Source organism: Acanthamoeba castellanii (genome assembly GCF_000313135.1).
Source record: "Acanthamoeba castellanii str. Neff unplaced genomic scaffold scf7180000084599, whole genome shotgun sequence".
Taxonomy (NCBI): domain Eukaryota; phylum Discosea; order Longamoebia; family Acanthamoebidae; genus Acanthamoeba; species Acanthamoeba castellanii.
In genome coordinates, this window is record NW_004457442.1 from 1,562,775 (window position 1) to 1,575,167 (window position 12,393).

Sequence of the window (12,393 nt, forward strand, 5' to 3'; positions counted from 1 at the left end):
CATATCTGCAGACCACAAGCAAAGTGAGAGACTGCTAACAACACACATGGACAACACAATGAGGAGGAATTGGGAGGCCTGCCTGCTTCACTTCCAGGAAGGCGTCCAAGCCCCAAGGCCCCAGCTCTCGCCCCATGCCCGACTTCTTCATGCCACCCCAGGGCGCCTGAACAAACGCTGGCTGGGAACAATTCACCCACACCACTCCTGCAGGCCCAAAGAGAGTCAGAGGCCACAGGAGACAAGGGTCACCGTGGTGGGATGGACAGCTACCTGTGCGGAAGGCCCTCGCTACTCGCTTGCAGCGCTGCGGGTCTCGTGACAACACAGCAGCGGCAAGCCCGTACGTCGTGTTGTTGGCCTCTTGCAATGCCTCCTGTGCAGAAGGGGTTGGTGGCTGTGCGACGTGTGCGTGTGTGTGCGTGTGCGTGTGTGTGTGTGTGTGCGTGTGTGTGCGTGTGTGTTGTGTAGAAGTGGTTCATACCTCCTCTGTGTTGAACGTGCGGATGGCGAGCACCGGCCCAAAGATTTCCTCGCGCCACAACGCCGAGTCTTGAGGCACGCCCCGGAAGATCGTGGGCTCAACAAAGAAGCCCTGACTCAAATTGGTGGGACGGCCTCCTCCAGCCACCAACTCAGCGCCATCTGCTGGGCCCAGCAGCGGTGAGTTTGGTGAGTTGGTTGGGCTTCGCTTCACTCACGATTATCGTAGTCGTCGTCATTATCATCAGAATGCAATCAATGGCGAGGGGAGGGGAGGGCATGCCTTGCAGGCCTGTCTGAATGTAGCGGAGAACTTTGTCGAGCTGCGGCTGAGAAATCAGCGGTCCCATGCACGGAGGCTCGCAAGTGAGGGGGTCCCCGAGCCGTAACTTCTGCACCTCTTGCTGCAGCTTGCGCACCAGCTCGTCGGCGATGCTCTCCTGCACAAGCAACCTGCCTGCATACATAATCACAATTCAGACTCCGTTCAAGTTACTAACATACATTTCAACATATATAAAAGAAAAGAAAATAAATGTATAGATATGGCGGGGTAGTGCTTCTTACTGGTGGCGGAGCACACTTGTCCCTGGTTGAAGAAGATGCCAAACATGATCCACTCAACGGCGGCATCCAGGTCTGCGTCCTCGAAAACGAGCATTGCGCTTTTGCCTCCCAGCTCCAGGGACACCTGCACAGGGAGGTGGTACGGGCAGTGATGATGACGTCAGCGGTGAGCTCCAGGGCGCCCTCTCCCCTCCTACCTTTTTGATGTCCGGCACGGCAGCCGCCAAGATGCGGGAGCCGGTAGCAACGCTCCCCGTAAATGAGACCTTGTCGACTCCTGTGTGTGCGACCAGGGGAGCGCCTGAAGAGTACTCGGCGTAGCGTAGCGTCAATAGAGACCGAGGCTTCAAAGGGGAACTTCAACGCGGGAGTGGTGGTACCCGTATGCGGGCCGTCACCGGGGAGCACGTTCAGCACGCCGCCGGGGAGACCGACGGTGTGGGCGATCGCCGCCAGCTCGAGCGCGGTGAGCGGGCTGAGCTCCGAGGGCTTGAGCACGACCGCGCAGCCTGCAGCAGTCACGCAGGCGGTCAGCAACAATTGGTGCTTTCCCAACCATTACTTGATTGAGGCGTGTGCAGCGACTTACCCGCGGCCAGTGCGGCGGCCACTTTCTGGGTGGCCATGAGCAGCGGGTAGTTCCAGGGCGTGATGGCCGCCACCACGCCCACGGGCTCCTTTCGCACGCTTACGCGGAAGTTGGGTTCGTTGCTGAGCGCCACGGACGCTTCTTGCTCCGCGTCGAGCGTTTCGGCCAGCTGAGCGTAGTAGCGGAAGTACACGACAGCTTCGCCGACGTCGCCCTGCGCCTCACGCAGCGGCTTCCCGCAATCTAGCGACTGCGATGGCGGTCAGAGGAGAACAGTCATCAGCTTCAGGGCGGGGAACGAGAGATACTTCAATGACGGCCAGCTCCTCTTTCCTGTTCTCGATCCCTTGTGCGATGTCTCGCAGGTAGCGTGCCCTCTCCGCGCCGGAGGTGTCGCCCCAGCCACCGAACGCGGCTCTGGCAGCTTTGACCGCCGCGTCAACGTCTTCAGCGGTGGCCAGCGGTACCTGGCATATCACCTGCGCACAGGAAGATCCGTTTTAGGCTCTGCACCACACACGACACACACACGACACACACGACACACACGAGCGCGGTGGTGCACCTGTTCGGTGGCGGGGTTCAGGGTGGCAAGTGAGCCGCCCCGGACAGGCGGCACCCACTCCCCGCCGAGGTACAGCCGTCCCGCTGGCGCCTCAAACCTTCACCACAACCGTCAAAAATGAGGGGCAGGAGCTGCATCGCAGAGCTCTGTGCTGGTGCTCGAGCGTACTTGAGCGGTGAGCCCGATGGGGTGAGCACGGGGGTGCGGCCAGCAGCTTGTTGCATCTTACAATAAATAAATAATGAATAAGAGAAAACAAGCTTTTCTTGGGTGGGCAATTTCCCTTGTCGGATCGGAAAGAGAAGAGAGCATTGATAGACAAACATGAAGAGAGTAGCTGCGCAGGCCTCTTTCGCCGGACCCCGCTCCATTGCGACTTCCCTGGTACCGCTGCAGCTCGCGGCGTGGTCTGGAACAATCTCAAGCCTCTAATCTCTTGGTCGGGCGACCCAGTCCTGGGAGGGAGCTGCTGGAGTGCGGGGGCTGCATGTAAATCTGCAGGGTGGTAGGTCGTCAGTGAGCGGCGTCGTCGCGACTGTTTTCGGCTGCACGGGCTTCCTCGGTCGCTTTGTGGTGAACAGGCTGGGTACAATTTATGCCTCAATTTTGTTTTTGGACGAGATCCCCCCCCCGGGCACGATCGCGGCTCCATGCAGCCTCCGCTCACTTGCTTTGGCGATTCTCAGGTAAGATCGGTTCCCAAGTGATCGTGCCCTACCGAGGCGAGGAGAGCGCCTTCCGCCATTTGAAGGTAATGGGTGACCTCGGCCAAATCGCCCCCGTGTGGTTTGATCTTCGCGACAAGGAAACTGTTCGAAGGTGCTGCTCCCCTCCCGCGTCGCAACACGTAGAGCTCCCTTTCGTCGTGTCACGACTTCTCACCCGACGGCCGTTGCGTGTGTGCGATACTATAGGGCAGTGCAGTACAGCAACGTGGTCATCAACCTCTTGGGCAAGCGCTGGGAAACCCGCAACTTCTCTTTCGACGACGTCCACCCCGAAGCGACTCGCACCATTGCCGAGGTCCGCCAAACGCCTCCCCACCGTTCGCTGCAGCGTCTCATCATCTCCCCGCCACCACCGCACCACAGGCCGCCAAGGAGGCTGGCGTGGAACGCTTCATTCAGGTGTCGGCCGCCGGTGCCGATGTGAACTCGCCGTCCGCGTTCGCTCGCTCCAAGGTACCTCTGAGCCCCTCCTCTGTTGCGGATCGCTGGGCTTGGTCTGACCGCGAGCGTGTGACAGGGCGAAAGTGAGAAGGTGCTGAGGGAGATCTTCCCCGACGCCACCATCCTTCGCCCTACCGTGCTCTACGGTGCCCGGTATGCCTGCCCTTGACACCCGCCCCGCCTGTGTCGGGAGCGCTAACGCGGGTGAACCACACACACAGGGACAACTTCCTGGTCAAGTGGGGTATGATTGCCCGCTATTGGCCGGCCTTCGTCCGTACCCTTAAGGACACCAAGTTCCAGCCTCTCTACGTACGTGTCCACGCGTACCTTACCCTCCCCCCACAAACCACACCGCGTTAAGGAATAACGGGGCAACGCTCGCGCTGGTGCCGCTCTGCAGGTGGCGGACATGGCCACGGCCCTGATGAACGCCCTCGCCGATCCGGAAACGGCGGGCAAGACCTACGAGCTCGGCGGCCCCAAGGTACCGTAGCCGCCCGGGAGACCACCGCAGCTCCGAAAAACAGGCGTGTGCGCCCGAGTGAGCTGACCCTCCTTTCCCCGATCAGGTCTACACGCTCGAGGAGATCACCGAACTGGTGACGCGCCTCACCTTTCTCGAGCCCTCCGTGGTCGACGTGCCCTTCCCAGCCCTCCGTGCCTTCGCTCAGGTCACCCAACCCTTCCTCCGTAAGCCAAGGTACGCACCGACCATGGAGACGCGAGAAGAAAAGAGGGCCACGCTCATGCGCTACAATCACGGACCACCGCAACTTGCAGGTTCACGGTCGAGGAGCTGGACTACTGGAAGTCGGGTGATGTGGTGGTGCCGGAGAACGCGCCCTTGACGATCAACAACCTCAACTTCTCGACGGTACCCCCGCCCCCACACGAATGTATCGGGTCGTCAGGTGAGGGTGCTCCTCATGCTCATGGTGTGTTGGTGGCTGTCGCAGGAGGACTTGACTGTTCTGGAGAAGGAGGCCGTGAACTTCCTGCGTCTCTACAGAAAGCCGGCCACCATGAACCTCATCCTCGAGGACCAACTGGACGTCAAATCGCCGCGCGCTCGCGCGAGCCGCTGAAGTTGTTGAAGCAGACGAGCAACACAACAAACACCATTTTTTCTTTTGTTCTGTCCATTTCCCGCACTTTCTTTTTGTAGCGTTGTTTGGGATTTGATCTCATAACCAGACAAGATGAGCATCACCATGGGGGCACCCAGCTGGCCAAGCGCCATGGGAGGAGCCAAGGGTGGCATGAAGGGCCTCCAGCATCTGATTCGCGACATACGCAACTGTACGACCACACTCTTCAAACCAGAAGCAGCAAAATCGGAATATTGAGAATGGGGGTGCAGGCAAAGGGAGGGAGGGCGAACAGAAGCGCGTAAACAAGGAGATGGCCAACATACGAAAGCAGTTTACCGAGAACAAGAACCTGACGGGCTACAAGAAGAAGAAGTACGTCTGTAAGATCATTTACCTCTACATGTTGGGGTACGACGTCGACTTTGGCCACGTGGAGGCCATCAATCTGCTCTCCTCCAACAAGTTCTCTGAGAAACAAGTCGTACGCTTCCTCCTCATCGCGTGTGCCGAGCCAGCTCGTCTTCGCTTCTTTGTCGTTCACCTCGCTCCTTCACCAGGGCTACCTGTTTATCGGGGTGCTACTCAACGAAGAGCACCAACTGGTTCCCCTCGTCGTCCAGTCTATCTCCCACGACTTGGCTGGTGCCCACCCTCTGCTCCCCGTCTCCCCTTGACGTGTGGCATGCGTCCGTGTCTGTGCATGCTCCATGTGGGCGCCAGGCACCTTCGCCGTTATTGACACACGCGACTGTGGTGGTGCGGGGTGTGCAGCGCGCAGTGAGTTTGCGCAGTGTCTCGCGCTGACGGCGATTGCCAACATCGGAGGCAAGCAAATGGCCGAAGCCCAGCTCGCCCCCTCTGTCACGAAGCTGCTCCTCGCAAAGTAAGTAGTAGAGTCACTCCCTTCCCACTGGTGTAGTTGACTCGGCTGACGGTAATCCGACACACATGCAGCACATCGCCCAGCATGGTGAAGAAGAAGGCAGCGGTTTGTCTGTTGCAGCTGTACCGCAAGTACCCGGACTTCATCACTTCCGACGTGTGGGCCGACCGCCTCATCAAGCTGCTCAGCTCCAGGTTCACTCGCCCGCCCGCCCACTCGTCCGCCCATCCATCCATCCATCGCTCCACTCATCAGCTGTTTTTTTCGCACCAAAAGGGACCCTGGCGTGGTGGGCAGCTTGATGAGCCTGCTCCTGGGCATAGTTGAAAAGGACCCATCCGGATACGAGCCGTGCGTCGAAAAGGTCATCGAGCTTCTGTCCAAGGTGCCCTCGCCCTCACCCTCCTTCGCCGAAGACTTGTCTAATCCCGGTGGTGGGCGTATGCGACAGATTGTGCTGGAGAAGGAGTACCCGCGCGACTATGTGTATTATAACATCCCCAACCCGTGGCTTCAAGTCAAGTTGTTGCGTTTCCTGCGCTATTTCCCCGCCACGCTCAAGAGAGTAAGTCTGCGCCCGACTCCACCACCCCTCCAAGTGCCAGGCACAGCCACCTCGCTGAACTGAGCCGGCTAACCTCCGCTACCACAGGATCTCGGCAGGAAGCTGCACGACGTGCTCAACAACATCATGCTGTACGACGGCGTGCTTCCCCACCTCGTCTTGCCCTTGCTCCTCTCCTGTGGTTGCTCACCCGCATTTTACCTCCTCACCAGTTCGGCCGAAAAGGTGGTCGCCAAATCGTCGTTGTCGAACAACCACAAAAATGCGCTCAATGCAGTCCTGTTCGAGGCCATCGATCTCATCCTTCACTATCACACGTAATTCCGCCCCCGTCCCCTCCTCGCCCAGCGCATTTGAACTCACTTGGCGGGGTTCCCGTTTCTCGTATTGCAGCGACAGCGAGTTGGTGAAGCAGGCTGCCCAGCTCCTGGGCCGCTTCATCTCGCCCAAGGAAAGTGCTAATATCAGGTACCCCCCTTGCTGGCACACATCTTGCGCGCGGCGCTGTGGTCACACGCAAACAACGGTCGCCGGCAGTGCGTGAATGGAAGAGAGACGTTGACACTGCTTGATGGTTGGACGACCAGGTATTTGGGGCTGGAGGCCATGGGCAAGCTGGCGCTGTCCATGAGCGAAGAGACTGGCGGTATCATCAAACGGCATTTGGAAACGGTGCTCTCATCTCTCAAGGACCCCGACATCTCCATTCGGTGCGTGCAACGCGCTGCCCTCCCCCACCACGCTCGCTATCTATCTATCGGCGCCCTCCTACTTACCCTCACCTTCACTCTTTCCTCTCCGCATTCCGTTTTGTGTAGACGACGTGCGCTGGACCTGTGCTTCGGCATGTGCGACCAAAGCAACAGCCAACGCATCGTGGGCGAGCTGTTGAACTACCTGCTCCACGCCGATTTTGATATTCAAGAGGAGCTGGCGCTCAAGATCGCCGTCCTCGCCGAGAAGTTTGCGGCCAGCAACCGCACGTGGTATGTGGACACCGTTCTTCGTCTCATCTCCCTCGGCGGCAGCAACGTGCCCGATGACGTGTGGTACGTTCTTCTTCTTCTTCCCCTCCTGGGTGTTGATGGGCCGCATTCATTCCATTCCTCACCGTGGCTCCCCCGCCCAGGTACCGCGTGGTGCAAATCGTGACCAATCACGAGGACATCCAGGAGTATGCCGTCATGAATGCTTTCAAGGTGGGTCTCGTACACCGCTAGCCTGTGCCAGAACGTTCGTCCCTCACCGTTCTATCCCACCTGGTCACAGGCCCTCAAGCACCCCTCATGCGGCGAATCCACCATCAAGGTGGCGGGGTATCTCCTGGGCGAGTTTGGCCATCTCATCGATGACAAGCCTTCTTCCTCGTGCGCCTCCGCCTCCTCTTTTCTTCGCCCCCTTCCCCCTCGGTGCCACCGAGTCTGATTGAGATGTGCGGGAGCAGAGCTCGCGAGCAGTTCGAGGCCCTCCACCAGCGGTTCGCCACGTCATCGGTGGCCACACGGGCCTTGCTGCTGTCCACCTACGCCAAGTTCCTCAACCTCTACCCGGAGGAGCTGGGCGCCCAGATCACTCAGATCCTCAAGCAGCAGGCCGCCTACATCGACGCCGAAATCCAGCAGCGCGCCTTCGAATACCACGGCCTCCACCTCCTGCGCGACCCCGAGCTCATGGTGCGCCGCCACTGCTGCTGGGCCTATCTATAGGCGAGTGGGACTAACACAGAGCTCCCCCCTCCCCATGCGCTCCCAAAAAACAACAGCAAACCGTTTTGGACGTAATGCCCGCCTTTGCTGAAACCGACGACGCCGAGGATGACGGTCGTCACGCCACCGACGATGACGACGAGCCAGAAGTGACCGCCGGGCACCGTCCCGTCGGGTACGCTCCTTCGCGCCTTCCCTCCTGCTGGCAGTTGCCACGTCGTGTTGACTCGTGTGCCCCTCATCCAGCGGCGGCGGCGGCGCGCCGGACTGGCTGCTGGACGGTAATGACGCCGCCGGCGTGCCGCCACGCGACCCTCTGGGTGGCCTGGTCTCGGCCTTTGCTGGCGCTGCCATCAGCCCCGCTCCCGTTTCGCCCTACCCCGCTGGCGGTGCTTTCATGCCCCCTGGCTCCAGCGGAGCTGCTGTTCAGCCGGGCGGCGGCAGCCCCTTCCACCCCCATCCCGCGTCTCCCCAGCACCAGCAGTCGCCTCCTTCACCACTGGCCGGTCCGTCGTCTCCGCTTCAGTCCACCGAGCCCCTCTCGTCCGGAATCCCGACCCTTTCGCCGCTGATTCCCACGTACGCCCACCCTTCCCTCCTCCCTCCGCACCACATCGCATAGACCCGAGGCCCACACCCCCTCGCGCGTCTTGTCGTCGTCAGAGAGTCGGAGGCCCCTCAGCTGGTGCCCAAGAAGAGCAAGCCCACCGGTGCCGAGCTCATGGAGTTCTTCAAGCTGCTGTGCATCAACGCCGAAGGCGTGCTCTACGAGGTAAGTGCTTGATTCCTTCCCGAGACCGGGGACCATGACCGTTCTCACCCCTCCCCACTCGCGTTCGGTTGGGGCTTGCAACAGGACGGCAACATCCAGATCGGTCTCAAGACCGAGTTCCAGCGGGGCATGGGGCGGCTGGTGCTGTACTACGGCAACACCACCAACGCGCCCATCACCCAGTTCACCACCATCATATCCCCGGTCAACTACCTGTCGATCCAGATCCAGGAGATCGCCAGCGTGATCCGGCCCATGGCGCAGGTACCCTTTGGCCGCAGGTTTCGCGGGGCTTTCCCCATCGAACAGATCGCTCACTCCTCCCCCATTCACCACCATCACCACCGCCCACAGGAGCAGCAGCTGATCAATGTGGCGTGTCTGCACGAGTTCGCCGACGCGCTGCCGATCCAGGTCTCGTACCTGGCCAACGGCAAGTCGGAGAACCTCTCCCTCCGCCTGCCGATCGTCCTCACCAAGTTTGTGGAGCCGGTCCTGCTCGACGCCACCGGCTTCTTTGGCCTCTGGAAGAAGCTCGCCGGCCCGCCCTACGGTACGACCGCCGGGTTCGCAGCAGTCCGCGTTTCCCCCCCCCTCCACTGAGTACCCCCCCACACAAACAGAGCACCAGAGTGTGTTCAAGGCTGGCGCCACGATCGATATGCCCGGCATCACCCACGTCCTCAGTTCGGGGCTACACGTGGGCGTTCTTTCGGCGATTGACCCCAACGTCAACAATCTGGTGGCTGCCGGCTCCCTTTTCACCACCACCAAGCAGGTACGCTTGACTCTCGACCCCATAATGCTCGGCCCTCTGCGTTTGCACACTACTGGCTCACCACCTGACGACGAACCGGTGACAGGTCCTCATTCTGCTGCGCATCGAAACCAACCCTTCGGCGGGCATGATCCGCCTTACCATTCGATCCGAGAGTGGCCAGGTTAGCCTCCCCCGCCTTTCTTTCAGTTAACTCTGGCGTAGACGCGCCTCATCGCTGATGGCTCATCGTCTCGTCATTCTCCTAACAACAACCAACAACAACAACCAACAACACACGACCAGGTCACTGCCGCCATCAAGAACCTCGTCTCGGCCCAGTTGGTCGGTTGAGCACGACCCTTGCAGAGGGCAACAGCAATGGTCTCCACGCGTGAGGGGTCCCGTACATTACAAACGTAACTCAAGGTAGAACATCGCTCGCGGTTTCCCCTGCGTTTTCCTTCTTCGTCTCCTCCCTCAAAGCCCAAGGCTGCTGGGGCAGCAGCTGTCCGCAGCGCACAGGCAGGTGTCGGAGTCGATGACCGCGGAAAGCTGGACAAAGTACATCCAGCAGTACCACTTGTACGTGCTGCCTGCAATGGGGGAGGGGGCGCAGATCAGCGACAGACACCGCACCAGAGCCAGGCTGGGGCCGGGAGGAGAGGGGGAGACGGTACTCACGCCGCTGTCGGGCGTCGCGCAGCTCAGCGAGATCTGGTTGTAGTCGTTGTTGAGCAGCAGCTCCTCGTTACCGCCCAACATCGCTTGATGCAGCTCCGACAGGCTGCTCGCGATAGAAGTCAGCCATCACAGTGCATGCGCTGCTGGTACCGCAGAGAGAGAGAGGAGGGGGCGAAAGAGAGACGCACGTGTCGCCGGTGAAGCTGGTGGAGGCCATGCTTTGCACGCAGTAGTCGGGGAAGGCAAAGGCAAAGTCAGTGGTGGTGCTGTCGTCCTGGTCGCGCTGCCTAAAGTTGAGGTTGCACACCAGCTCATTGCGGAACCGAGTCACCCAGGGAATGCTGGTAAAGTCGTCAAAGGTCTACAGAGAAGCAGCAAGGTACTGGGTTAGCCAAGTGGCCACTGGCGGGAGGAGTGAACCCTAGAGACGCACCTGAGCAGCGCTGGTGGACAGGTTGTAGGCCATGTTGTTGAGGCCGATGACCCTGTTGAAGTACATCTCGGCCGTGTCGGACATGCGCCAGAGTGACACCCAGGCTCCTATGGACGTTGCGAGTATGTGAGTGTGTCCGGCACAAAGGTGACAACGGCGGCGAGGGAGGGTGTGGGGTGTGACGCATTACCGAGAGCCTTGTTGATCATGTCTTCGTGGAGCTGCACCGTTCGGTTGGCCACCATGATGTAGTTGAGAATGGTAGCGTTCACCAGCTGCCCAGAGAGTGCTCGCTCGACGTTGTGATGTGACTCCGCCGCTCTTGCCGTCCCCCTAAACCCGAATCCACGCTTACCCCGGTGAGCCTCCGTCTCCTCCGCCCCTTCTTCCACCGCCTCTTCTTCCTCTGCGTTCACCTCCGCAGCCCACTCAGGCCGGAACCGCCCTGCGTTTGGGAAGAAGTGGTGCGGCACAGGAGCACATGTCAAACACAGGGACTCAACGAGACTAGAAGGAGGGGGGGAGGTGAGAAGAGGAGCACCTTCGCGGATGCGTTGTCGGATGGTGTGTCGCATGTCGTCGGTGTAGGCGGGGCGTGAGAGCAGCTCCTCGATTTGCTCATCCTGCCACCCCCCCCTCGATAAGAACAAGCAGAGATGGGGCAAAAGAAAAGATGTTGGTGTACCGATATGCGAACATCGAGAGACGCGGCGCAGCACACCACCAGCACCACCAGGGCGAGTAGTGGTCCAAGCCAATGGCGGTATATCATGGCCGGCGTTGAGAGGGGGGGGGTAAGGTAGTGGCTGTGGTGGTTGTCAACCTGCTTGTGACCGTCCCCCATAAAAGATGGAAAAGGCACGTTTCCTAAAAAGCGTAATTGAGAAGTTTCACAAAGACAAGCAAAGAAGGTTGATGGTATTGCCCGCTCTAGCTAGCAAGAGCTAGGACTTGGACGAAGCGGCGGCATCCATTGCCTTCTCCATCTCGACCACTTCCTCGAGGGGCATGTGGTGGAACTTGACAGAGTAGCCTGGCGGAATGGACAGCTGGATGTCGGGGTTGATACCCTTCGCCATCGCCTGCAAGTGCAAGCAAGCAGCCACGCCACGGCGACCACAAGCAACGGCGAAGATGGATGAGGAGGGGAAGCTTAGGCGCTATCGTTGAGGTTCCGTCAAGAAGGATACCTTCGTATCGAACGACAGATGGGCGTTTCGCGCCATGAAGGACTCGAAACTCTCCTTGATGACCAGCTCGATGTGCTCCAGCCCTGCAACCCACACCGGTTCCAGTCAGCGTGCCATACGCCAAGCCACCACCAACCCAACCCAACCCAACACAGCGCGCGAGCGGTAAAGAGGAGACTACGACCGGCCGGATAGGGGGAACCGGGTTTGGGAGCAGGCAGCTCAATGCAGGGGATGCGACGATCTCCGAAGGCGACGGGCTGCTTCAGCTTGTACGTGGCCACGAGACGTCCACCTGCCGCACCACCACGCCACCATCAGCGCCACGCCGACATTGCACCAGTGGTTACCACGAGCGCGTACCGATGATGGCCTCGTGGAGGAGTGTGGCGAGCTCCGACAGCTGGTTCTTCTTCTGCTGATAGGCCTCTTCCGTTTCTGGCACCACACCACAGCACGAACGACCATCAGAGCCCGGGCACAGCCAACCAAAAAAAGCTCCTTGCCCCCCCCCCCGGCGGTCTGCCAGCTACTTACCGACGCGATAGCACAAGTGGTCGCAGAAGAGGTCATCCGCGGAGGGCTGCAGTGCAGCCTCGTTCAAACCCGTGAACACGGCCGACAGGAAACCCCGCACATCCCCCACCACGTCCTCCAGCGACAAGGCCATCACAACACACCGCGAACGAAGAAAAAAGACAAAAACAAAATTCAAAAAACAAAAAAACGGCGTTCACCTTTCCCGCCAATTCTCCGCGCTTTATCGCCGCTACCAGAAATTCCGACGGGAACGAAGGGAAACAAAGCGGGGCCGCTACTCTCGTTCTGCTGACGGCGGAAGCAGAAGAAGACGGCCACCTCCGCCTCAGTCACCATCTATCCCACGCTTGCGCTTTGTTGCAAGAAGACTTAGCTACCAACCGACCCACCACGAAC

General features: G+C 59.8%; 5 protein-coding genes across 5 annotated transcripts; 2 read left to right on the forward strand and 3 right to left on the reverse strand.

Moving 5' to 3' along the window:
- Positions 1-225: 225 nt before the first annotated feature.
- Positions 226-2,428, reverse strand: ACA1_064230 (betaine aldehyde dehydrogenase; the record flags this gene model as incomplete). Its single annotated transcript, XM_004339604.1, has 10 exons — positions 226-273; positions 485-595; positions 798-923; positions 1,067-1,174; positions 1,248-1,327; positions 1,431-1,559; positions 1,640-1,889; positions 1,948-2,106; positions 2,205-2,301; positions 2,373-2,428. The coding sequence occupies 10 exons, from the start codon at positions 2,426-2,428 to the stop codon at positions 226-228; spliced, it is 1,164 nt and encodes a 387-aa protein (XP_004339652.1).
- A 100-nt stretch (positions 2,429-2,528) lies between these two features.
- On the forward strand, positions 2,529-4,461 carry ACA1_064240 (NADH dehydrogenase, putative; the record flags this gene model as incomplete). The annotated part of the gene is made up of 11 exons (XM_004339605.1): positions 2,529-2,588; positions 2,658-2,790; positions 2,891-3,023; positions 3,119-3,227; positions 3,296-3,385; positions 3,450-3,526; positions 3,595-3,685; positions 3,777-3,860; positions 3,946-4,076; positions 4,157-4,250; positions 4,333-4,461. The coding sequence occupies 11 exons, from the start codon at positions 2,529-2,531 to the stop codon at positions 4,459-4,461; spliced, it is 1,131 nt and encodes a 376-aa protein (XP_004339653.1).
- Positions 4,462-4,614: 153 nt separating this feature from the next.
- ACA1_064250 (adaptin subfamily protein) lies at positions 4,615-9,504 on the forward strand (the record flags this gene model as incomplete). The annotated part of the gene is made up of 21 exons (XM_004339606.1): positions 4,615-4,675; positions 4,737-4,948; positions 5,025-5,109; positions 5,239-5,350; positions 5,422-5,544; positions 5,627-5,915; positions 6,003-6,232; positions 6,309-6,383; positions 6,503-6,625; positions 6,734-6,964; positions 7,045-7,123; positions 7,185-7,282; positions 7,360-7,588; positions 7,678-7,796; positions 7,868-8,200; positions 8,285-8,393; positions 8,478-8,657; positions 8,748-8,946; positions 9,017-9,171; positions 9,257-9,334; positions 9,457-9,504. 21 exons carry the CDS (start codon positions 4,615-4,617, stop codon positions 9,502-9,504), a joined length of 3,168 nt encoding a protein of 1,055 aa, XP_004339654.1.
- A 126-nt stretch (positions 9,505-9,630) lies between these two features.
- On the reverse strand, positions 9,631-10,512 carry ACA1_064260 (uncharacterized protein; the record flags this gene model as incomplete). Its single annotated transcript, XM_004339607.1, has 5 exons — positions 9,631-9,746; positions 9,831-9,937; positions 10,023-10,195; positions 10,268-10,374; positions 10,458-10,512. The coding sequence occupies 5 exons, from the start codon at positions 10,510-10,512 to the stop codon at positions 9,631-9,633; spliced, it is 558 nt and encodes a 185-aa protein (XP_004339655.1).
- Positions 10,513-11,211: 699 nt separating this feature from the next.
- On the reverse strand, positions 11,212-12,127 carry ACA1_064270 (dihydroxybiphenyl dioxygenase, putative; the record flags this gene model as incomplete). The annotated part of the gene is made up of 5 exons (XM_004339608.1): positions 11,212-11,349; positions 11,458-11,540; positions 11,660-11,752; positions 11,821-11,895; positions 11,995-12,127. The coding sequence occupies 5 exons, from the start codon at positions 12,125-12,127 to the stop codon at positions 11,212-11,214; spliced, it is 522 nt and encodes a 173-aa protein (XP_004339656.1).
- Positions 12,128-12,393: the final 266 nt, after the last annotated feature.